Source organism: Polypterus senegalus, chromosome 8 (genome assembly GCF_016835505.1).
Source record: "Polypterus senegalus isolate Bchr_013 chromosome 8, ASM1683550v1, whole genome shotgun sequence".
NCBI classification, from domain to species: domain Eukaryota; kingdom Metazoa; phylum Chordata; class Cladistia; order Polypteriformes; family Polypteridae; genus Polypterus; species Polypterus senegalus.
Window position 1 is genome coordinate 53,675,875 of NC_053161.1, and position 27,450 is coordinate 53,703,324.

General features: G+C 35.2%; 1 protein-coding gene across 1 annotated transcript in view; it reads left to right on the plus strand.

Moving 5' to 3' along the window:
* cerk (ceramide kinase) overlaps positions 1 to 26,934 on the plus strand; it is a 68,960-nt gene extending 42,026 nt beyond the window's left edge. The window contains exons 6-12 of the mRNA XM_039762144.1: positions 3,074 to 3,148; positions 4,256 to 4,408; positions 5,053 to 5,158; positions 9,820 to 9,893; positions 12,007 to 12,212; positions 12,363 to 12,571; positions 25,092 to 26,934. Coding sequence (XP_039618078.1) covers positions 3,074 to 3,148; positions 4,256 to 4,408; positions 5,053 to 5,158; positions 9,820 to 9,893; positions 12,007 to 12,212; positions 12,363 to 12,571; positions 25,092 to 25,179 — 911 coding nt within the window. The 3' untranslated portion in view covers positions 25,180 to 26,934. The remainder of the gene's footprint in view (positions 1 to 3,073; positions 3,149 to 4,255; positions 4,409 to 5,052; positions 5,159 to 9,819; positions 9,894 to 12,006; positions 12,213 to 12,362; positions 12,572 to 25,091) is intronic.
* Positions 26,935 to 27,450: the final 516 nt, after the last annotated feature.

The following is a 27,450-nucleotide window of genomic DNA, read 5'->3' on the forward strand; positions in this document are numbered from 1 at the left end:
GGATTGTGACTTATGTGCAGAAATCATATGATGTGAGTTAATTTCAGCAGGTTTATGCCACACACACCCATAGTAAATGCTGTGACATGATGCAAAAGTCCAGTCATCCCAACCACTTCATTCTATTATATTAAGAATCTAGTCATTCAATATTTACTGTAAGCAGTACATATATTTTTAGCTTGTGTGGGGATCTACTTGAATATGTAACCACTGTCCATGCTATCACAGCAGGAAGGCACCCATCAACACGTCTGATGTACTGACAAGAGACAACTTCTTGCTATGTGCATAACAGAACAAGCAGGCTTGCTATTGAGATTGACGTGGGGCGGCGAGGGGGGTTCATCACTCACCCACCACACAGTCACCACCACTACAGTATGCTGCCTACAGTGTCCGCCCACTGAGAACAAATTGCCCACCCCTAATTCAACAGGCAGCCAACCTGAGGCACACTACAATGCTACCCCCGCTGCCCCGTTCACCCTCAATGGCCTCCGTTCAGCCACAACCGGGTCAGCGCTTGCAGCATTACCAGCCGTGTGTGGTGGGCGGGCAGTAAAACGCCCCCCTCTGCTCCATCCAACCTGTGTCCAGTCAGGAGCAGTAGCTGGGGTGGAGTAGTGGGCGGGCAGCAAACCATCATCCTGCACACAAGCTATAACTGTGGCCCCAGTGACTATGGACCACGGGTCACCGCTTGCCGCTGGGAGCCGCCTTTGGGACACTACACTGCGCGAGCAACAAAATCACCCCCCCTCCAGCCACTGCTTGCGGCATCCCCAGGCCAAAGATGACGGAGCAGCAGTTACTGAGGCGCAGGCGTCGCAGCTGTGGCCTCGTTCATAGGTCGGATGTCCATAACTTGGGGACTACCTGTAGTTCCAAAAATTTACAGTGTAACAACTTTAAATCTTTTCAAGTGCATATATGGCAGCTTTCCGCACTACTGGTAGTGATTTTCATCCATTCCCAAGGCAAGTTTTTTTTCAGTCAGTCAGATGACACTTATGCACTGCACTTTTGAAAATAATAGCACAGATTCTCATTTGATAGAGATCAGGGCTTTGACTGAGCCATTGTCCTGAGCTCTAAAATTAGTTAGTTCTTTTGTTTGGAATCATTGTCTTGCAGAGAAAGGTACTTTTATCCAAGCTTCAGTTTTTAGTCAGACTAAAACAGGTTGTCTTGCAGTATATAGTTGTATTTTTCACCACCCATTCATCCTTTTATTTTAAACAGATACCTAGTCCCTGCTAATCATAATAATCCCCACACCACAATTCTACCACCATCATACTTCACTATAGGTTTTGTGATTTTCAAGTTATGTTCAGTGTTACATTAGCATCAATCATATTTCATTGAACTTTGGCCAATAAAGATTTGTCTTTTTGCACAAAGCAGCTGGATCACTCTCATAATTTTTGGCAAACTCCAGATGTGTTTTTTTATCATGTTTCTTTTCGTGTAATGAACTTTATCTGTACCACCCTCCCATACGGGCTTTGGATATGGTGTACCTTTACTCCAGTCTGAGGTACTAAATTCTGTAGTTCCTTTCAAAGTGATGGCTGATCCACTCAAATGGCCTCTCTCAAAGGTGGATTTCTTATTTGGAGTTTTGATGGACAGTCTTTACTATGTAGTGTCTGGGTGGTTTGATATATCTTCCACTTGCTGATAACTGAACCAAAAATGCCCACTGGGACATCTAGAAATGTGGATATTATTTTTATTATTTTAGTAATTAATGCATTTATGTTATTTTTTTCAGTAATTCCTTTGTAATGCTCTGTAGTCTTCATTGTCACCGTTGCTCTTCAGATTCATTATCTGATTGCTGATCTCTTAATTGTGGGGTTTTTATCCACAAAATGGAACTGTGTTTTTAATGTTTCCCTGGTGGAGACTAAATGCAAGGTAATTGTGTTTTTAGTAGGAAGTTGTTTTCAGCAGTGTTTCCACAATGAAGGTATTGAATACTTAAACAACCTGCATTTTTTGTTTTTTCTATCACATTAAAAACTAATTTTGAGTTTCAGTGCTTCAAAATAAAAATATCTCACAGAGCAAAATTTCAGTGTAGGATGTGTTTGAATTCATTTTTGTAATATTTGTTATCTGTTTTATAATATAATATATTTTGAATTTTTTTTTTGTATTTCATGTACAGTGTAGATTGGCACTAAAAATAAAATCTTTAAATCCATGTATTTAATGTCATACTGTTGCATTGCCTGTTGCATATTGTTGCAAATATTGTATGCTTTTTACTTGTTTTATAGTATACTCTCTGTATATGCTATTATTATTATCCTTTTTTTATTTAATATTATTAGATGTGCATGATAAATCATTATATTTGATAAAAGACAGTTGAAACTCCAAATTGAAGAAAATGCATCTAAGTGTATGCTGAGTAGTTCTCTCTGTGGTTTGTCATATGGCGGATGTGGCCACGCACTGTATCAGTGCATGCTCCCAAACTACTCCTTCTATCTTGAAATGGCAATGCATTATGGGATAGTAAACTTTAAAGATATAACATGCCAGGCTACTCACAATCTACAAGCTCAGCAACATGACTATGTAGCAGTTCAGCAACATGTATGTAGCATATCCTGCAGTGCTTTGGCAGTCTTCTAAATTGGTTTACCCAAGGAATGAGATGGGCAGCAGAGTCTGTTTTCCTAATCTGTCTTAAGAAGCCCATTTTCAGCTCCAGCTTTATTTTGTATTGAATTCTTTTAGAGTATGTTTACTGTCTTGTGCCATGTTGGTGTAAAAGCTAACATGTAATCTATCAGTTTGGTGGTGCTCATTTTGGAAACTTGCTTACTTACATCAACATTGCTATTGTAGAATTATATAAAACACTACTATAAAAATGGTAGTTTAAAGTGTTAAAACAAATATCAAAAATATTTGTTTCTCTAAGTAGTTGAACAGGTCTTCAAAATCCTTGGTTTTGTTACTTTTCAGAATTATCCTAAATAAATATTCAGTGCAAGACATTGTGTGAGCAGGTCCTTTTGCTTTTATGTTATTTCTTTTTGCCTTGTTATAGGTTCAACAGACTGTGTTTGCTATGCAACAATGGGCATCAATGATCCAGTGACGTCAGCCTTGCATGTTATTGTAGGTAAGTGATTGTAAGAACAATAGGTTTGGAGGGAACAGGGAAATATCAGTAAAGAGGGATGGCTGAGGCAGCAAATTACCCATCAATAATGAATGTCTGTATTTAAACTTTAATAGTTTTTCAAAGTGGAGAAATATAATGAGAAACGTGAAACTATTATTTATGGTTAGGTGAAATACCCAACTGCCTTTGTTAATGATAATTTGCAGCTTCTGTACAAGAATTTTAATAGACTTGTGCAGTACATTTGGTTACATAAAACAGGTATAGTTTTCAGTATTCCAAATTAAGAAATGTAAAATGCATTTGGCTAGAAGCAACTAAGTATATAGCATGTAGAAGCAACATAGTAGCTGGGGTGTTGCAATGAAAACCTCAAAGTAACCAATTCAGCATCCACCATGTATGACACTGATCAAGTCACTAAATGAACCTGTGCTGTAATTACAGAATTTTAGTGTATAAAAAATTGTAATATATGCTGGAAATTGCTAAATAAATATGTGTATCAGTAACTATTTTTTGAAAATACTTTTCACAACTGTTGGTTTGTGTGAGCCAAAGCCAACCTTGAGAGAACTTGGTACTAGGCAGCAAACAGTCTTGGAAGGGAGAGTAGTCCATTTTAATAAACACATGTCCACCCTCACTTATTCTGCACTATGTTTATTTGGTAATTAATTTATCGTACATATCATTTTAATAGGGGAAAAAACAGAGTGCTATTAGAAAACTAATACAGACACCATGAGAAGGTGCAAACTCTGTCCAGATGGAGACCTTGCTGAGAATCAAACTATGGACCTTGGGGCTCTGAGGGAGTAGTACCAGCCTAATATTATAACTTAACCTCTTGCACCTTTTAGCTTGGTGTAGACTCTGGCCCTTGCGACTCTGAATTGCGAAGATAATTTATGAGTGGTTCACTTCAATTATTTGTTCTTAAGATTTTTTTTATTAAATCATGTTGTATGGTATTTTACCTATTACCTAACCTTTTATAGCTTAATGGTACAAACAGAAAAAGTAATTCTTTTAAATATCTGAAAATGTGCTTCTATAGGTCTGATGATTTTTATTTTTTCTCTTCTATAAATATTTCATTAGGGGACTCTCAACCAATGGATGTCTGCTCAGTTCATCATTATAACACTTTTCTGAAGTACTCTGTGTCCCTACTCGGCTATGGTTTCTATGGCGATATTTTGACAGACAGTGAAAAGTATCGATGGATGGGTCCTGCTAGATATGACTTTTCAGGTACAAATCACTTTCAAATCAAAATGTAGGGGAAATTATATATACATAATTTGTTTAGAAAACTTCTTTCTTGTTAAATAAGTGTTCACCATTAGAAAACTACAAATAGATTGTAAGTCTGCAAGAAAAAAAAATAAAATAATGGGGCAAAGACTAAAATTAAACATACTTCAGTTAACACTTAATTTTGAAAAAAAAATTAACTGTTGTAACCTATAGAACACTTAATAGTAGTGCCATGACAGAGATTAATCTTCTAACTAATTTTTAAATAATTAAAATCTTAATTTCATCATGATATAAAAAACTGAACTTACATTTTTTGTCATATATATGAAAGAATCACAGAGCAAAAGTTCAGATCTATTACAAGGTATGCCATTGTTGCATTCTGGATCAAATATGAGGTTTAATTTTGTATACTCGTTGTTCAAAAGTAGTTCTTTTGTCACTTTGGATAAAAGCGTCTGCCAAGGAAATAAATGTAAGCATAGTATATTATAAATAGATTAAATAAAGATGGATAATTGTGCCTATTGGAAGAAACTGCATTACTTATATTGTCAGTTACAACATTCTGCATATGAGTCAACAGAGCTCATTGTATTGTATTTGTTTGTCATAATAATTATTCCATCTTTCAGGTTTCAAAAAATTTCTGTCACATCACTACTATGAGGGAACAATTTCTTACCTGCCCGCTGTGGGCACATTGGGAAGTCCCAGAGATAAAAGCAGATGCAAAGCAGGGTAATTTTTTTTTCTCTTTTGAATGGTTGGGGAGGTTATAAATCAGGGGTGGCAAACTCAGGTCCTGATTTGTCATAGTGGATGCAGATCTTTGTCCCAGCCACTTTTCTTATTAGGAACCCATTTTGCGGCTATTTAATCATACTGCATTGTGTTGATTATAATTGGTTTGATTTTTTTTTTTTAATTAACTAGGGGGTTTTGCCCCCTGCTCACTTTGCTCGCCATCCCCTCCCCCCCCTGCAGTGATACGTGCCGTTGTGAAGAGGGTGGCTGAACGCACCCCAAGGAGATGCGACCGCTCCTCCGAAACCCCTCTTAAACAGTGATACAATGGTAAACAAATAACAGTCGGTTTTTTTACCTCGTCTTTGATCGCTGGCTTGCTGCTTCTGCCATGCTACGTGATCTGCATTTCATCTCTCTTCTCCCCCAGACATCCTCAAATACTATTCTTTCTCTTTTCGCTGTTCCATTATTTCACAGAGTAATATTTTCCATTTTTTTGCACTAATGCAATCTTTACTCTCCTTTTTTTGAGACTTTAGAATTTTCCTACTTCCATTATCTCTAACCTGCTCTGCATGTGTATTACGGGACTTGCTCGCAAAGGTTGTAAGTATGATGTGACTTGACCGTATCGCGGGACGTGAAAGTGTCTCTGTCTCTCTTCAAACGATCTTTCTTCAAAAGATCACATCTTATTGCAAGTTTTTCTTTTATAATATAGAGATGAAATGCAAAGAAAGCCAACAAATTAACTTGATCTCCTTTGCACCTCATGCAATATCTGCTACAAATATATGAATATACAAAAGTGATGGTCTGCAAAATGTTGATATGAAATTTTGAGAATGTCTGTTATGTAAAATTATAGTATTAACAATCCTCACAATTGAATAAATGTGTTTTATTAACGTAAGAGATTAGTTGAAGCAAAATCAACAGAACTGTTTGAAATCCAAGAGATAGTTAGTCATCTGATAGCTCATGTTGCATTTTTATTATTGTTTGGCTGCTTGTTAAAGGAAATAAAACAATTGAGAGTTCTGATTCTTAAAAAGTAAGTCAATGAAAATAATGCAAAGGAAGTATGTTTCATTTACTACTGAAGAAAGTATTAGAAAACAAAATATGTAGCCACTGTGGCCCTCCAGGATCTGACATTGACACCCTTGTTTTAGATAGTTTGTACTTTAAATGCTAAAATAAAAATTTTAAAGTGGCATGGTGGTGCGATGATGTTTGCCATGGACTGATGGCTCAAGAGAGATTTTTTTCCCCACTGTGGCTCTCTGTTTTTAATTATATCAAAAATATGTGCATGTTAATCTATTTGCAAATTCTGAAATGTCCATGAATGAGTATGTACGTGAATGTGCCCTTCGATGGTGTGGCCTCCCATCCATGGTTGCTTCTTGTTCTACACATCAAGTGCTCCCAAAAAAAAATCTCCTCCCCACAGCCCAGAACTGGATAATTGGGATAGAAAATGGATTGATGGATGAGATTGAATATTTATATGCAAGTTATGTGCATTCCTTAAAATATCACCTTAGCTGAATTTCCATGATCTCTTTTGAAAGAAAAAGCCTTGATATACGTTGTGTTGCTATGTGTTGTACTTTATTAGTCCAGCGTAGAGTAGAATAGCAGAGACATGAGAAATTAAAACAGCAGATAGGTACTAATAAAAAGTGCAGGAGGAGATACCAGCCTGGAAAGTTTGTTATTCAGCATATACTGCACTTTTTTAAACGTAAACGTTTGCTTGAACATATCCACTAGTCTGTCTGTTTTTGGGATCACTTTATATTGTGGTGAAGTTGTTCATAAATGTTTTAGCCTTCAGTGATTCAATATTTAAAAAAAAAATAATCCTGTCTTATATAAATGCAGACAGCAGTGGTCACAAAGTTAATAAAAACAAAACTGGGGGGATTTCAGTGGACAAAGAAATCTTTGAAACAGATGAATTAAAAAATGAGATTACTGCCATGATAAAAAAAATTCAAGAGTATTTTAATAATGAGTGAGTATTTTCCTGCACATGGAACATGTGTTGTCAAAAAGGAATAAGTAAATCTGTAGTCCACCTCATATACTACAATTTCTTTTCTGTCTGACATAGGAGTACAACATTTACTTTACTCATCACTATGGCAAGAAACATATATTCTGGGCTATATTCTCTTCTAGTTAGTGGAAGATAAAGTGTTTGAAAAAGAAGCATCAGTTTATTTGTACAAGCAGCAGCAATTGTAAACATGCTTATGTTGAAATTATTTATAACATTTAACTCTCAGTATTTTGGCAGTGCCTATAATTTATTTAAAAAGTGCAACAGTGGTAGGCAACTCAACATATTTGTTTTTCTGTAGTAGTTAAAGCTATGAACTTTGAATCCTGAGGTTGTAGGTTGAAATCTCACTAAAATCGACACTGTAATTCTTTGTATTTATATAGCGCTTTTCTCACTACTCAAAGCGCTCAGCAATTGCAGGTTAAGGGCCTTGCTCAAGGGCCCAACAGAGCAGAGTCCCTTTTGGCATTTACGGGATTCGAACCAGCAACCTTCCAATTGCCAGTGCAGATCTCTAGCCTCAGATTTACTACTTCACTGTGTGACCATGAGCAAGTCGCTTGACCTGTCTGTGCTCCAATTGCAAAACCAAAAAAGAAATGTGACCATATAATTATAAATGTTGTAAGTCACCTAGGATAGACCAACTAAATAAGTAAATGTATATCTTATGAGAAGGATCTGAAAGTGGACCCATCATTATCTACATCCAGACAGTATATAGAGGGCCAATATGATGTTAGCTGTTAGAGCATGATGTGTGGAGTACAAGTCAAAGGAGATTATACTTATGCTATATAATACACTAGTGAAGCCTTATTGGAGTACTGTGTTTTGGTCTCTATATTTCGAAAAAGGTGTAGAAGCACTAGAGGAGAGCAATTAGGCTGATGAGATATGAGGAAATATTGAAGGAATTATACCTTTTCAGTTTTGGCAAATGGAGAATAAGCGTTAGAACAAGGTTTCTCACCTGTCAGAGAAGTATAAATGAAACTGAAGATTAATAAATAACTTAAAGCTATTCCTAAAACAGTGGTGACCCAATAGAATCTCCTTTGATATGGCTTAACTGGCATGATGAGGGGGATAGACATAGTTAATCTAATATTGTTTGTAGTTTAAGCACTTTTTAACTTTATTTTCCAATAATTACTTTAAAATCACAAATCTAAATGCCGAAATTCATGTGGAAATTAAATGGTTGTTTTTCATTTAATAGGGAAGATTTACTCTTTGAACAATTTATTTATTATTTTAAGGTTTGCCACAAACACATCTATGATATACTACATATTTTGCTAGCTTGGGCTGCAGAGGGTCCATGTGTTAGCCTTCTTATTTGATGGACTGTGGCTATTGAACTGAAGTGGCTAACTGCCACTACACTGTCAATTCCTGTTAAATGTACATTAAAATTAAGTTTGTCGATTGTAAGACAATCCATTTTCATAACCAGCTCAAAATGCAACAAACCATTCAATTTGGTTATCATTCATTTTATACATTTTAATGATTGCATCAAAAACACAGTTCTTGTCATTGCCAACACACATGAAGACAAACACTAAAGAGCATCTTCAGCTTTGTAACTGTAATCTTTTTAAATTATGAAATGGTCTGTTGTACAGGTCTTTTGTATGTAATACACACTTACCACTACTACATCTTTCTGGATTACACAGAAGAGGAAGTGTTAGATTAAAAAAAAAAAAAAGTAGTGAAATGTTTGCATTGATTATAAGGTCATTAAGTAATATTAGGCTGAAATAAAAGAGGCTCAAACTAAAAGGGTATTTTTATAAACAAATTTAATTTTAAAAAGTATGCCTCATTAATGTTTCCCTAATATATTGATTGATTTTGTTTCATGGTTGTTTTTATGATGTGGCTAGAAGTTTTGTTAGATAATGCTTGAACAATTGTGAGCCATATTCTAGTGCCACTGCTTTTTTATAAACACAAAGAAGATCAAGTTGTGCACACCACTTTGTGATATCAGCCACACAGCACATGTTCAATCTAAGGTATAATGATCATTATAGTGCTAAAGTGCTAGGTTTTATCAACAATTTTAAACATTGTGTAGGGTACCTGGGAATCTGATATGCAGAAATTGACTGATGGCTGATGACTAACAAAGCTGTACTGAGAAATTTCCATAAAATACGGCTAGTGTGGCCTGATGGCTAAGGAGTTGTAAATTAATCTGCAAGATTACTAGTTCATTCCCATAAGCCTGCCTGTTCTGTTAATATAATTATACAAACTAAATTAAGAAAACAATTAACATGAAAGACTGTGTTTGGAACTTCAGCATTATGTAAAAGTTTACTTATTTCTTAAATGTATTACATGATTAAGAGTAAATAGTAAAATTGTTTAGCTTTAGTTTGTCATTATCATTATCACTTGCCACTGCAATGTTTATTTTAAATGCATTATTTTTTATCTTTTAAATATCTATAAGGAAGTTTTTTGTAAAATGGAGACAAATGAGCAAAATCTCAAACACTTAACAGTTGTTAGATGGCTATCTCCTGATTTTTATTTTTTTTTTAATTCAATTTCGTTCCAGATGTTTCATCTGCTTCAATAGTGGCGAGCAACTATGTAAAGAAAAGCACCGGAGAAGTGATATCAATGACAATGGTAAGTTTTCAGAGAAAAGAATTTCTGTATTTTAGTTTATGATTGTTGTATTTATTTGAAAACCTTTACATCTTATCTAATATTAAACTGAGTTTGTTATTCTTCATTATCATAGACACAAAATGGGAATCAAGTGATTATAATATGTCAGGTATATACAGCATATTCTCAAACCTACCTAATTCAATTCAGAGTTATGTAAGATGGCAATCCATCATAGGGCTCACTTACTCACATGTAAATATAGAATTGGCACTCAATGTGAGTAGGATGTCTTAAGTGGGGATGTGAGAGGAATGCCAGAGTATCTAAATGAAGACCTAAAGAGACTTGGAGAAAACATGTTCTGTGTGGTGGCACATCTACCCACTGTGCAAACATGGCACCCATTTATACATACGTACTTTCTATAATTTTAAATCAGAAATGTTCTTTCTGTGCTAGTGTTGTTGTAACCAAGTAGAAAATAAAATAAATACAGAATGTAAAATAAATTGAATGAAATAAAATCTCATCACATAGGCCTTCCTTGGTAAGTTAGTAATTCCAGAACATTCTAAATATAATTTAGGTAATTAAGTGATTTCAAGTAGTTACTGTCAGTTGTAAATAAACTGTTAACTATGAAGTTTTTACTTATTTTGTAAAACAGTCATTCCTGCGGGTATGTTTGAAGTAACTCTCTATGTAATCATTTCTAACAACCTAAGGCACTTTATAGACTGATATATGGTCAATGTGGATGCACTGCTAAACTGTACTTAATTCAAATCCTTTGTGCCACTTTTATTTCTATGAAAATTTTTATAACATTTTTTTATCGAAAAGTTTTAGTCACTATTCATGGAGCTGGAGAATGGTGACATTTTGCAATTAATTACTACATTCAAGTAAGTATTTCACTGTACACATGGCAGTAATGACCTTATAAACTTTACTTTCCTTCAAATTTAATTGTAATGAGAGGAATTAAAGAGAAAAAAAATTTTTAGGTCACACAAAGGTGAATTGGTCAGTATTTTGGCCTCGTACAGGTAGATGCTGGCCATCAGTTTGGGTTTTGTATTTTAGATTTACTTGATTTCTGTTATGTATGTATACAGTATGTGAAGGCAATTAATTTTCTCCTGGTACTTTGGTTTTACACTCACATCCTCTAACATTTGCAAGTTTAGTTATTTGGCGATAATAAATTGTGATTTTGTGTTTGTTTGAGAGTAATGGACTGGTTCAGACATTGGGCAGATGCAGCTGTGATAGGCTGCAGTCCACAACAAACCTAAATAAGATTAAGTGAGTTTGTGAATATTATTTTTATAAATTGTATTTGTTATTTTGTATTTTGAATGTTTTATCAAGTTAAAGTAACATTCACTTGTAGTAAAGAATTTGATTTCCTATTTATGTATATATATTTTGTTTATATTAACACCTTAATCATTCATAACATATTAAATTTCAACATCATATGTAATATAGAGAATACTGTACTACTTTTGCTAACTATATTGTTTGTTTATTTTAAATATCCATTAGGTAATTAGTTTTCCTGTATAGGTTTATAGTTAAAATGTGAGTTTAGAAACATAGTTGCCCTCTTTCTAACAATCTTCTTAAAATTATGTTTTTAAAATCAATGTAACATTAATTGCATTCTGTATTCACACCACCAGGTACTGTTCTTCTGTTGCATTTGTTTATTTTGCAACTGTTATGTTTAAAACATGTATTTCATACAATGACTTACCATTAGTCTGTAGCGATTTCTGTGCATTATGCATAATTATATAACAAGAAAATACTGGACACTTCCACACCATTGCATTTATTGTTTTTACTAGGAAATGTTATTATTTTAAAAACTCGTCTCATAAATATAACCACCAAGCCTTATAAAACACAGAGCTTTTACAACAATAATTTTTATGTTTGTAATTGACAAAATGTATATGCTGCCATGTGAATTTCTGTTAATATTCCTGTTTCAGTGTTTGAGTTGTAGTATCTGCATAAAAAAAATAGCTAACAGCCCACAAAAAGTCAAATTATACAATTTTTATTTTTTATATGTTGTCTATAGCAACCATATTATTTATTTTTTTTTCTGTTTTAGACTTTGAAGGTGAATGGAAATATGCTAAGGGGAAATTTCTAGCAATCAATGCAGCATGTATGAGTTGTGCATGTCCACGAAGCCCAAAAGGCCTTTCCCCAGCAGCTCACTTGGCAGATGGAACAACCGACTTAATCATTGTCCGTAAATGTTCTAGACTAAATTTCTTACGACATCTCCTCCGTCACACAAACAAGGATGATCAGGTATTATAGATTTAAAATTATTGATTAGAAAATGTAGAATATTTTGCAGAATAATTCAGTACCTCTTTGAGAATGGCAACATGAAATTCAGTTTCAGTACTGGTCCGACAATCAGCATTTACATATGTTTTGTTTTATGGTTCCCTACAGTTTAATCTCAGTTTTGTTGAAGTCCACCGAGTGAAAAAGTTTAAATTTACACCAAAGCACCTTGAAAATGAATCCTCCGATATAAAGGATGCTGGAAAAAAGATATTTGACCGGATTTGCCAGGATCATTCAGCATGCTGCTCTACTCCAGTTAACAGTAATTGGAACTGTGATGGAGAAATCTTGGACCATGCAGAAATTGAAGTCAGGTATGGACATTATAGCAGCTGTCACATTTATTAGCTTGATCAAACTCTTGTCCATTACAGTATTTTTGTGAGGCCTGACATGATTTTGTTTGAAGTATTCTTCTGGAGTTTAAATCATATTTTTACAGTTTCAGGTTCTATCATTTCTGTTTTACAAAAGCATAAAGACAAAATTTACTTGATTTCATTTGCTTTTTTGTTTTGTTTTGTGGCTGACTTTTGAGTTTTCAATTTATGTTCATCATTACTTATTATGGAGAAGTTTTTAAAATGCACATGTACATTGCTGCAGTCATCTTTCCCTTTATCCTGACTACTCTCCCAGTTCCTGCCACTGAAAAACATCCCCACAGCATGATGCTGCCACCACCATGCTTCACTGTAGGGATGGTATTGGCCTGGTGATGAGCGGTGCCTGGTTTCCTCCAAACGTGACGTTCTCTTTGTCTCATCAGACCAGAGAAATTTGTTTCTCATGATCTGAGAGTCCTTCAGGTGCCTTTTGGCAAACTCCAGGCAAGCTGCCATGTGCCTTTTACTAAGGAGTGGCTTCCGTCTGGCCACTCTACCATACAGGCCCGATTGGTGGATTGCTGCAGAGATGGTTATCCTTCTGGAAGGTTCTCCTCTCTCCACAGAGGACCTCTGGAGCTCTGACAGAGTGATCAGGTTCTTGGTCACCTCCCTGACTAAGGCCCTTCTCCCCCGATCGCTCAGTTTAAATGGCCGGCCAGCTCTAAGAAGAGTCCTGGTGGTTTCAAACTTCTTCTACTTACGGATGATGGAGGCCACTGTGCTCATTGGGACCTTCAAAGCAGCAGAAATTGTTCTGTAACCTTCCCCAGAAGTGTACCTTGAGACAATCCTGTCTCGGAGGTCTACAGGCAATTCCTTTGACTTCATGCTTGGTTTGTGCACTGACATGAACTGTCAACTATGGGACCTTATATAGACAGGTGTGTGCCTTTCCAAATCATGTCCAATCACCTGAATTTACCACAGGTGGCTTCAAATTAAGCTGCAGAAACATCTCAAGGATGATCAGGGGAAACAGGATGCACCTGAGCTCAATTTTGAGCTTCATGGCAAAGGCTATGAATACTTATGTACATGTGACAAGGCTGAAAAAGTCTTTTCACACAAATAGAAAGTTGAAATAATGACCAACAATTTGATAGCTTTATAGCTCAGAGATGGATATTCTTTTTCAAGTGATATACAAAACTTCTGAGAGCGTGACTTCCTTTATTTTCGCTACTACTCCTGAGCGACGTCCAGTCATGCTTGCAGCACCATCTATGCTCCAGTCTAAGCCCTGCTCTTGAAAATAATTATCAAGAGCATTAAATATCTCTGAACTAGTGGTCCATCTAGGTAAATCCAGGCAACAAAGAAGTTCTTCCCTTAAATCTTCATCTTCAATATACCCCACGAAGCAAAGTAGGATAGCATGTTTACTCACATCAGTTGATTCATCATGTTGAATCACGAAACATCTCGATTTTCTTTATCCTGATCTGAAATTGGTATAGACTCTAGTTTTTTAGTGGCTTGAGGACCCAAAATTTCTAGTACGACAACTAAGATGCAAGGCTTTACTATCTCCTCACCAATAGTAAATGGTTTTTTTCATTTTAGCTATTCCAAGAGAAATTAAATAAGTTGCTTGAAGCGGCAAGTTGTCACTATTCATCATCATTTTCATTTGACTTTTCTGAATTTTCATCTGGTCATGTTAATCTTTCAAAAAAAGTGCAGTGGCTTATCAGTAAAATCTCTATGCTTCAAATGCAAATGATGAGCAAGTTTGGATGGTTTCATAGAATTTCGGAACATACTACACACAAAGGCCATGGCAGTAGTTCACTGCCAGGGGCTACAATGAAACCGAGATTTAAATAATCCTTATCGTAATGCCTAACAAAGTTTCCTTTTTTCTTTTTGGTTTGTATTGCACATTCCGAAGCATAAACATCTTTGTTTTTCTTTGTTTCTTCTAAATTTGAAGCAGTTGTACTTGCCATACTTTTGATGCCATCACTACTTTTCTCCTGAATATTGTCCTTGAAAGTTTAAAGGTTTTGCTGTTTCTACTTTTTTCTGTCTCAATATTATATGGGTTTCAAATTTTACAAAAGAAATAACTTGTTTTCTGAAATACCACAATTAAATTTTAGAAAACAATATGCACAAGCGTGATAAAATACAAATTTTTGCTACATGTCGTCAACAGGGGAGCTGACACAATACTGGCATTTGGCGGCTGCGCATTTCACACATCCTGCTCAGCCCGCAACAATGTAGCACCTGAATCATGTAGCGGCTACTTAAGAGTTCTTTATTCAGGCGAAATTTTTCACAAACCAGCAGGAAATTTACACAGACTACCGGTTGAAGAACATGGGTCTAGTTCACTTCAGTATTAATTTTTCATTTCTGTTGCTTGTTTAGAATAGTACAGAATCTTTGTTTTATTTTTAACTCAAATTTCAATATTCTGTAATAAGAAACAAAAGTCTTACCAGTTTCTTCATTTTTACTTCAATTTCCTTTTTATACTGCAAATCTGTCACTAATTCCTAATTCACTAATCATGTTCTGTTAGAATGAGCAGTCCAATGTGATGTTCATAGTGCCCTTCACTTCCAATGTTGACACAAGTTGCCAGTTTCTTTTATTAGGGAAATAAATTACTTTGCAGATGTCCTATGGCAATCTAAGAAAGGCATTAAGGAATGTCTGTTTGATTATTACAAGTTCAAAATTACTAAGCTTAATTTTAACCTTGTTCATTCTATACCCTGTAATAAGGATAAACTGAATATATATGCTTGGTGTGTGTAGTGTTTTCTTGTGGAACATATGTAACAAAAATGACGTCATTAAAATTAGCCACAAAAACAGTATGCATTATTTTCTGTCTTTAAAATCGGGAGCTTGAAGTTAACAGGTAAATGCACATGCAAGTGAAATGACAAACATTTCAAAAAAAGGAATAATTTAACTGCGGTGGGTTGGCACCCTGCCCAGGATTGGTTCCTGCCTTGTGCCCTGTGTTGGCTGGGATTGGCTCCAGGAGACCCCCGTGACCCTATTCGGATTTAGCGGGTTAGAAAATGGATGGATGGATGGATGGAATAATTTAATATAACAACAATATTCTAAGATCAGAAAGGTTTCAGCCTGGGTTTTATTTATTTTTTGTTTTTTAGTTAGATAAGCATTTTCAAATTTGCTTAATCCAATTCAGGGTCTGGAGCCAGCCCTGGCACTATTAAGGCACAGGGGAGGAGCCATCTCCAGGTGATTTGCCTGTTCCCCACAAGGTTCTCTCACATGCACATCCACACATGCTTTTATATGAAGATAATTTGGAATCTTCAGTTTAGCTTACCTGCATGTCTAAAAATGTGGGAAGAAAATATATGCATACAAAGAGAAAATTTGCAGACTCCATACAGACAACAACCAACTGGGGAATTCGAACCCTAGACACTGGATCCTTGAGAAAACTGCTCTAATCACTGTACCACAAAAAAAAAAATCCTATTTAAGACTTTGCAATAGACTCGGCAGGATTTTAGTCATACCGTTATACAGAAGAGACCAGCACAATGAATATTCTAACATGTATTAAAAATAAATATATTTCATTTCAAATGGTTGAACCCAAGAAGACACTGCTATTTGTACACGTTGTTGTGTAGATACATTTCTGCAAGAACATTAGCAACAATGTTTCCCCTTTTTAAATTAATTACGTAAAATGCAACAATTGAGCAAATTCCAGATTTCAAACATCACAACACATTTGTCGGTCTGACAATAAGCCTTTCTTATTAAATTATTTGATCCTATAAAATATAATACTAGAAATACTTCATTACTTGGAATTCAGTACAAATCTATTGCTGACATCATATTTCAGCTTTTGTTGTTTATTTGTTTTTATTCATATTATTTTTTTTATGATACTTTGTACTAATTTCAGCTGCAGCCTTTATTATTGAATAACTAATGTCACTCATTCAATTCTACTATACATTTGTTATATTCAAGTGTTAAAACTTATACAGCAATCAAAAATACTTTGAATTAAATCTTTGTTTACATATGTAATAAGAATAGCTGTTAAAACACCTGATTATATACAGTATTCAGAATTAGATGCCAATAACATGGTTTTACTTTTCTAGGAAACTGCTAAATATAATTCTGTCATGAAATTCAATTTTTGGTACAACAGCGCCTTTTAGGCTACAGTTTAAGATACTGCAACAGAACCTCAAATTGAAGTCAGTTTTCCTGCATATATTCAGACCTTTTTTCTGTGTTAATATTCTGCTCTTAAAAGTATGTTCTGTTTTTCGAAATTTCAGTAAATAGTCTCGAATGAACCATCTTTGTGTTAAATACCATTTACTGAATGGGAACCTTTTAAATAACCTAAATTAATTACCAGTGTAAAATCAATCAATAAATAAATATTGCTGCATTGCACAGACTAAACACCTACCAAATGTTTCTTAGTGTGTCATCATGTTTGTTGTGTACTTGATACTTTAACTTGCTTCAAACAGTTGTTTGCTGTAAGATGATAGGGGGAATCTTAGATATGTTGTGTTGAGCTTCTTTAATGATGAGAAATGCCTAATAAAACACCTAATTCATATTTAAACTGTATTACACATTGTGGTTCATCGTGGCACCAGAGAGTTGTGATGTGTTGCATGTTGGCCAGGGAGGCCAGTAAGAATTTTAAGGTACAATGTACATGTATTAATAATACTACTACTCCTCTTCCTCGTTCTCAAGCTGTATTTGCTCCATTACCAATTTTAAATTTTATTTACTGTTATACAGCACTCCTCCATTAAAAATCACATCATGCTGCACAGGTAAATATATTTCAAAGTTTGGGAAAAAACAAAATACTGAACTTAAAAGCACCATTTATGTAGTTGCATGCAAATAAATACAGATGTTAAGAGTTATATTTTACTTTCTTTATGTGCCTAAATGTATGAAGATATAAATTTAAGACCTACAGCCAAAAAAATCTAATTTGCACATTTGTTTACTAGACAAAATTCCAGCCTTTCCCTGGGCTCTCTACGTTTGCACTGCATCTTATGCAAATACAGGTCAAGGTGGCAAAACGTAAAGTTCCAATGTGTGGTCCATCCTTGCTATAAACACGTTCACTGCATCCTTCACCCAAAGTACTTGGTTGCCCATAATCCTGCACTCATATTGTTTGTGCTGTGGATCTTAACACCCCTACACGCTGTCATAATAATTTACACAAATATATTTTCTTGTAATAATTTTTCATGTGTAAATAGTATATGCATGCAAGAGAATCAAAGCACATGTAAATTCCAAGAAACACATTTTACCACTATAGGTAAAATCCTCTTTGGTTAATAGTGTTAAAATATCTGACTAAAAGAAAACAATTTAAAACAACTGATAATAGCTATAGTATTATGTTGTACTCTGAACACATTAATAAAAAACAAACGAGTAACAAACATCTATATTACTGCCATATCATCTGCACTTTAGAATAGGTAATCCACCTGAAGCTAAGCATGTTTGGGCTCAGCCAATACTTGGATGGGAGAGTATCTAGGAAAAGATTGGGTTGCTGCTAGAAGGAGTGTTGGTGAGGCCATTGGAGCACTTATCCTGTGGTGTCTGTTTGGATCCCAGTGACCCAATACAGTGATTGGCACACTGCTGAAAGATGGTGCCGTCCCTTGGATAAGACATAAAACTGAGATCTTGACTCTCTGTGGTCATAAAAGATCCCTGGGCAACTTTCAAAATCAGTAGAGTGTATCTCGATGTCCTGGCTAAATTAGGGGCCCATTTCAGCCTTATCTATTTTGGCTCTAATCATTCCTTGTCCTGTATTAGCTAACTACCCCTCTCACACCTTCACCATCTAGCAGCAAATGTGTGGTTAGTATACTAGCCCAAGAATGACTCCCACTGCATCATCTTGATGGATGTTGCACTTAGGTAGTGGTTGAAGTGGCTCCACATTGTCTATGTGAAACATTTGGTAGTTTGGCTTGGTGAGAGTGAGCAAGTCTATGTGCGTGTGCTGGCCTTGTGACTAACTGGCTCACCATCCAGGATTGATGCCTGTCTTGTATTTAGAACTGGCAGCATAGGCTTAAACCACCCGCAACCCCAAATTGTAATAAACAAGTTACAGTTGCAAGATATACTGGAAAAGTAACAAAAAAAATCCATAATTACAGTAGTAGCATTTAAAACAAAAAAAAAAATCGGCTTCCAACCCAACCTCACACCAACACTCAATAAAATAGCCGACGAAAAAAACATTGTGGTGTCTCTTCAGCCTGGAGCTCCATGTAGGTGGAGTTAAACTTGCTCTTTGCATTATTTGAGTCAGACATTTTTTCTGTTTAACTTGCACAATTTTTAATATACAGTACAGGCCAAAAGTTTGGACACACTTCCTCATTCAATGTGTTTTCTTTATTTTCATGACCATTTACATTGGTAGATTCTCACTGAAGGCATCAAAACTATGAATGAACACATGCGGAGTTATGTACTTAACAAAAACAGGTGAAATAACTGAAAACATGTTTTATATTCTAGTTTCTTCAAAATAGCCACCCTTTGCTCTGATTACTGCTTTGCACACTCTTGGCATTTTCTCGATAAGCTTCAACAAAACCATTTCAGGTGACTACCTGTTCAAAGTAACTCCTTATTTAAGTGACTTCTTTTATAATCCATTCAAATAGTGGGGCCGTGCCTTCTTCCCAGTTGCTTTGTCATTTGCAAGGCTGAATAAATGAGCAGCCAAAAACAACAATATGTGAAACAGCAGTACATTACGACAGATCAGGTGCCTTTAATGAAATGCATACTTGTACGTTTGTGGAGAACATTTTTCAACCTGAACTGCTTTTGCCCCACTGTTTTCTTAGTATCTATCTACTATATAATAAAATGTTACTTTGTTTGTATGTATTTACCTGGTCTCGCCGAGTGCCCTGAAATGACACATGGCTTATACAGTACTTTTCATTTAAAACAAGAACCCCCAACTTTGGTATACATAATACATTGGGTTTTAATTTAAAAAAAATAACAATAAAAAGGAAATCTCAATTAACATTAAAAATTACACTGCTTCATCTCTCATTGGTGGTAAGAAAAAAAACTGATTTGTGTAAGTATTGAATGTTATTATGGTCTTGACTTTCACCAAATATAGATTTACTTTTTCTTTATTAAACTGATTAATCAGAGTCCTTAATGAGTTGTTTAAAAAGCCCCTGCTTTGTGATAGGTACACTACTGTTGTCTTTCTACTTTTCGGCTGCAGATAAGATATGGATTAGCTGTCATATTGTGTGAAATATATACCAGCATAAACAAAGGTGTTAAAGTAAAGGAGATCTTTGACTTCCAAATAGTCAATTTTCAATTCATTTTATGTTTTTTTCTTCATTTATATTTAAAAATAGCAACGCTGCTGAATATTTTAACTTGCTTTTTCATAAAGCTGCTGTGATGGTTAGTGGTGGGGGTTGCTTGGTCCCATGACATGTCTTTCACCAGTGAAGCGCGACTTTCAAATGCTGCTTTTGTCTTTGTACAATGATTTTTGGAAAAGTGCAACGGGCTGTTGCAGGCCAGATGTGGCCCTGGGGTTCCCTATTAATTATCCATTTTGAAATGAATAGCACTGACAGCCGTATGTGCAGTTTGTTGATTTATTGTGGCTTGCAGGTAGGTATTCTTGTGAATTCCAGCTTCATTTTTGAATGTACAGTAGAGTTGAGCTAAACCGTTCAATGTTTTATATATTTGTTTGTGTAAAATACTTGACTATGTTAACAGACTTATTTTATTTTTTTCTACAGTAGGCAGTAGTGTTTTACATATGCAGAAGGCATAGGGATGCACACATTTTTTAAAACTTTCTCAAAAATGTTGGTAATGATGATAGACAGTTTCAAGCTGATCACAAACATATTTTCATGTTAACTGCATCACAGGAATTTGGAGAATCAATACATTTACATTAATTTAGTATTTTTAATCGCTTACTGATGCTGACAAATTCCATTAGTTAAGTTGAGCTAAAATGTTTTGTAGCTGATTTTCTTTTGTCCTTGGCATGTCATGCTTCTTGTTTCATTATCCAGTGGTAGTCAACTTCAATGGATTACCTTTTTCCTAATACCTCTTTTTCATCGTTGCAGTGTCCTGGTGAAATCTTTCACCATGTTCGTCAGTGACTGCACCAAGAGTAACAGGGAAAAAGTCCAAGTGTGAATGCAGAAAATAAATCTTTAGTGACATGTTAAACTAAATTGTTTTGTATGCTTGAAGCATGTTGTCAACTCGAAGTATGTAGTTTGGTTCTCTATAGGTACCAAGAAAATGCTCAACAACATCCTTGAATGCCTTCCATGTGATTTTCTCTGTCCCCACTAGCAGATCTTCAAACTGCTTGACACTGATGACATGACTGATATGTGGAGCAACAAAAATGCCTTCCTACACTTGGTATTAGTTATTATTGGAAACATCTTTCTCAGTTGTGAAAATCATTCACCTTCTTCGTTCATTGCTCTCATAAAATTTTTCATCAGTTCAAGTTTCATATGAAGAGGAGGCAAAATATCTTTATTGGGCTAATTGGTTGGTTTATGTGTCACACTTTCCTGCCCTGGAACAAAATGTTTATGGAACAGCTAGTTATTTTTTAGCATAGCTTTCCCATTCACAAATGAAGCAACAATATTTAATATATACAAGCTGTAATCCTAATATCAGTGCCTCTACTTTTAGATCATCACATATGTTCCAGTTGAAGTTGATGTACTGTATATGCACATTTAAAATATAATACGAGATTACAAAAACAGGTGATTGCAATAAAAATATGCCAAAATCCACAAGATACACCCAAATTGTTCAGAAAGCACAGCCTTTGTTGTCCAGAGTTGTTAGTCCCACTTAAACTGTGAGTGGGCAAAGTTATGTTGGTGTCTGCTTTCAACACATATCTTTTGGCATTAGCCCTAATGAGTTTTCAGTACATTCTTACTTTGTTTCTAATGAATATAATTGGCACAATAAAAAAAATCACACAAATGGAAAAATTTCTGCTTATTTAATGTATAATTTGGAGAGTCTTAGTATTTATAGTGCATTTATCCATTGTAAACGGCACGGATTGGACACGGGAGGCACGAGTAAAATAAAAGTACTTTTATTTTCTCTTCAGCTGGAGGGCACGTCTTCCCCGTAATCCCCCCAGCCACAACACAGTCCCAAGCACCAGTAACCACCAGTGCAGCACAATCACAAACACACTTCTCCTTATTGGCACCACCACCACTCCTCCCTCACAACCTTGTCTTCCTCCACCCGACTCTGGCCGATAAGTGGTGGTTGCTGGCTCCCTTTTATAGGTCACCTGGAAGTGCTCCAGGTGTTTGATCACCAAGATCCGACGGCACTTCCAGGTGCGATGAAGCTGTTGCCCACACCGGCTCAGGAGTCCCAAACACAGCACCCCCTGGCGGTACCTGCAGGACCCAACAGGGCTGCCCCCAACTACAATTCCCAGGGAGCCCTGTGGGAAACTGAGGCACTACACCAGCCCAGGGGGGCGGCCATCTAGCGTCCAGGGGGAGGTATTGCACTGTCCAGGGCTGCTCCCCCTGAATACAGTGTGCAGTGGCGTCCCGACTGGGCATGGACGCCAGGCGCCTGTCACACCATCCATCCATTTTGTATATTTACTACATACAGTAAGATGTTGTAAGGGTACCTCATTTTGAACTGCATGAAAGACAGGATCTAACTTACATGTGTTCCAGTCCTATATGGGGCACATGCATGCACAAATCCAGCAGTCTTGTTTAATATAACAAGTTTATGTTTGGAAAAAGGGAGGAAAGCCAAAGCACCATGAGAAAAAGACATGCAGGCACAATTGTAACAGTCAAGTTTTGTTTAGTTAGTACCCAACTTGTTATTTCAAAGAAAGTCTCCGGGAGTTCACGAAGTGGCAGTATAAACCACTGCACCACTACACAACCACCCAATAGTGTTGTAAATTATTAAATACCAGTTAGAAGTAGTTTTTTTCCTACCAAACAGTAAAGTTATTTGTAGGAATCTAATACTATATTATATGCAATTATTACACATTCCTTACCTATACATAGGTAATTGAAAACAGGTGCACACTCAGTATAACTTGGTTCATGTAATCTTTTGGGTATAGGTATATCAGTATTGTTAATGATCAGATATCGTAAATTTTTTTTATATTAATCAGTGTTGAACTGCTTTGGTTTCCTGTGTTTTTAACAAATCTGAGGGTTTATGTGTATGCATAATATAATTAGTATTTTGTAAAGTTTGTATTTACCTGTGATCTTGTTATATCTTGCACTTTGAGCCTTCATTCAGTGAGGAGAGTGTGTAGTGGAAAACTTGGAGCCGCATGGAAATCAGATTCTTTTGTGTTTTATGAGCATTCTAAAATATCACTGCTTACTGGATTCTGATAGCATGTTCACAGCATAGAAAAAGAAAGATATTCTTTAAAACGCCACAGTGGATTGCCTCGTGCACTGATAACATTTGAAGTACAGTCTTCAGAACTGGTTGTCTTGTCATAGAATTTAAAACACTGCAAATGCTAGAATGACACTTGATGCTAAACACTTTTCTTATATATGTTTATTCATGAGAGAATTGATTATAAGTAGTCCACAGCAATCAGAGTGCAACTTGTGCCAAACAACATTTGTAAAACTAACTCAGTTGAGGTAATAAATACATGTGTGCATATGTGTGTCTGTATCTTCACTATACTGAGCTTTTCATGTATTTCTCTGTCCTGTTATTGGGAGCTTGGCTGCATTCAACACCCATCCATTTCATTAAGTACCATGTAATAAATTTCATTGCAGGAAGTGTGCCTCCTTATTAAAGAGGTTAAGTTTCAGTTATAATCATTGATATAAGTTATTTATAATCTGATTTTCATGGGGCTCTGAATTTTTCCCTATAATGGTAATGCCACTGGCCAAAGGATTTATCACAGAACTGTAACAACTGGTAAATGTGCCTTTTGCGCATTTATGCTGTTTTCAAAAAAAACACAATTTAGATACATAGTGGTAAGCAGAACAGAAAGTGCAATGAAAAACAACTCTTATATACCTGCAATCTTGGAATATGCTTTTCTTCTGTGCAGAGTGATCAATCAGTGAATGCAACATTATAATAAGAAGAATCCAGTCAGGGAAGGATAACAAAATAAGCAAAATGAGCACAAAACAATAAAGTGATTAGAGTATAATTTTCTGAAAACTCTGTGTAACACTGCATTTTCAAAAGTGTCCAGCTCTAAAGACCATTTTAAAACAATGGGCTACTGAAGACAAAAGGCAAAACAGAGACAAATGTCATAGTTTTTAAAAGAAAATGGTGTGTGGATGAGATCTCAGTTTCATTGTCTTCATAAGAATAAACTTTAAGATGCAATCATCTTTATGTATTCTATCTCTGTAATCCTGTTGTGGGAAAAGAACTCTACATAGAAAACATGAGTAAAATTACTAAGTTAGGAGATAATTCCTAAATTCTGTACTGGAGGTATTAAACCTCAGTTTAAATACAGGGTGTTAGATATACAGAAAAAATAAAACGGCCATATCAAGAGTTGCTAGGGACCTTTACAAAAATTATCTGCTTTTCTGCTAGTTGACATTTAAATATTGACCCCATTGAGTCATGCAGTGCATCAGTACCAAGTATCTATTGCTGAAATGCTTCTACGAATATTACGTCTGTAGTTAGGTGTCCAAGAGGGACAAGGCTGCAGGGAGTTGCTTGATTTCACCTCTAGAGAAAATGACTGCATGCTGACAAAGAAGAAAAGCCACTTTTAAGAGTAACAGGTTCCTGTTAGTCTAATGCAACTCTTCAGGGCCTGCAAAAGTATCTACTGTAGTGATTAATAGTGTAAAAAACCAGTGAGGTCAAGGAGAACAGAGACAAAAAATGTAATCCATCATCATTAATAGTTTGAAGGAGGGATGGTGGGATAGGGTATGAATTTAAACCTGGACTACTCCAGACAGGTGGCTGTCATTTATGTATTGAATTAGTTAAAAGGGGATAATAGAAGAATCTTGAAATATTCAAAAAAGATTTGAGAAAAATATAAATGTATGATACCAGTGATTTTTTTTTCACTATATGGTTGACTTTTTCCAAGTTTAGTTTGGGCACAAAAAAATATTAACATATTTTGTGCTTATGATGCATTCCTTTTTTGTTACACTTTATTTTTAATTGTTATATGACGCATTTGGTTCATAAGTGGTAGCAAGAATAAATTCATTTGAATTAAATGTGTTAAAGCCATTATTTAATTTTTGTGAACTTGTACATTAAGTAATACCATGTTTTTATTATTTTTGTTATTTTGTAGGGTTCACTGCCAACTGATCAAACTGTTTGCAAGAGGAATAGAAGAGGAGTTCACATGTGAAGAGATCCCTGAATCCTGCATGGTTTAGATTCCAGACCAGCTGAAATTAGCCAGCTTAATTTGCTAATATTTTATTTTTTTGATATAAACAAAAGAAATCATATTTTTATTAATAATTAAGCATATATTTAAATATATGGATTTAAATACGTAAAGTGAGTGTTTGTGTGTGTGTATGTTTGTGTGTGAGAGAGAGATTCGGGGTTTCACCATTCCATTAGGATTATTAATACTAATTTAATTACTAGATTAACTAGTGGTTCATGCCTTATTGAAACCTCAAGGAAATATTTCTTGGAGTAACACATTTTAGATAAATACATTTATTTTCTTTTCTTTTTTCATATTTTTGTCTTGTCAGCTGGGTTATTCAACCCCATTGCTTTATGGTCTGTAGACCAGATTTTCTTGCCTATAAAATGTGGATTCTTGACCAAAATTTCCACGTCTGTTTAAAACTTGACTTCCATTACACTGTAGCTTAATCTCTTTCAAATAACCAATATAAAATCCGTGAGTTCATTCCAGGCTGCATAACATAACATAACATTTCACTATAGTACTGTAAAGCTTACAAATACCAGAAAGCCAAATATACTCTTAATAATGATGATTCATTTGATGATTTGGCATTTCTAGTCTGAATTTTTTATATTTTCTAGTAACATTTTAAAAGCAATAATTTAGTAAGTGTAACATTCTATACTGTAATTTCAGGAATACGTATATATTTATGATTTAGTATGCTGCTGTATAAAATGTTGGCTTTAGTTAAGCATAGTATGTTCACTGTGTGAATAGTGAATTCATAGTACTGTAGTTTACGGCTGCACTTTCAAAGATGAAAGTCAGTTCTCTAGATTTCTTTCATATTTGCAGGCTTTTCTGTTGTGTCTTTTCTCTAAAACTCCACATTGTAAACTTACTTTTGAAGTAGTGATAATAAGTTGTGTATTTATAACGTAAACTTGTGTCCACTGTTTGTATTAATGTTGTTTAGATGCACAAACCTGTAATGTAGCATTACTTAATTTAAAGTATATTTCCATTATACTGTGCACTTTTTGCATACCTAACTTTAAGCTGCTGAGCTGAATTAATAAAAACAACACTTTGGCTTCGACTGTGAGTTCTTACGTTGTTCAGTTGAAGCTATTGATTTCAGTGCTACTGAATGGGATAGGCGTAGTTTGAGGAGGACATTCCCTCAGATGAACTGTGCAGGTATTTCGGTGCGTACAAGTGTGAGATATTCAGGCAATCAGATTTTTTTTGCGATTGATTTGGAACGGCTGAATAATGCATGTTTATTTCCATATTCAACAGTAGAATTTTGGGGTATATGGATAGGAAAGACACTTCTTACTGCCATCAGGACATCCCTAATGAATTTGACTTATTATGTTATATGCTCATTGCTCAGTTACTAAATTTTCTTAAGGAGCTCAGCTGTTATATATGCTGATGAATCAGCATTTCATGCATAAACAGTACTGTCACAACTCTGCTTCTTCTCTGCAGCTTGTCAAATTCATTCTTCAATATTCTTTTATTTAAAAAAAGAGATAGCAGTGTACTAAGTAGTGTGCCTGTCAGGCCATAATTGATAGATAAAAATATTATTATGTACACTTTTGTCTATGAGTATTTTTTTCCTTCCCTGATTGTGATCTTGCGGGCTTCAAGATGACATACCTGAATTGTATGTATTGCTTTACGAGTTTGATTATACTGAATTCCTAGACAAAAGAAAGCATCAATAAAAAAAAATGTTAATACAAAACAAGTGTGTGTTACTTTTTTAACTTGATTATGTATTTAAATGGTAGCACAATAAATCATAACATTTATATTGCTACTACTTGAGACATGATGATATTTTACTAGTTTTATAATAAAGAGTTTTTATTAGACAGTTGATTCCTCCACTAGACTTGTTCATGTGACAGTTTAGCCAATTTGAAATGTACTTTCCAACACTAAAGCGAAACCAGTTTCCTATATTATATAAGCCCAGAGTATCATTATAGAACAAAACCCCTGAAGAGCATCTTGACAGTATTTATAGCCTTTAGTTGTGCGGATGGTCAATTCAAAGGTTTAGATGTTGTGTGCTTGGAGACAATGGTACAGACATTAAAAGGGAGTCAGTGATGCATAACAAACACTACTTAAAAGTCCCACCATAAGGACCAGATAAGCTTTAAACAAGTGTTCTGCTTCACGGCAAGATGTTACGATATGAGAAAGTTTATAAAGCAACAAAGATTTAAAGATGATTTATTTACACTAGGATACC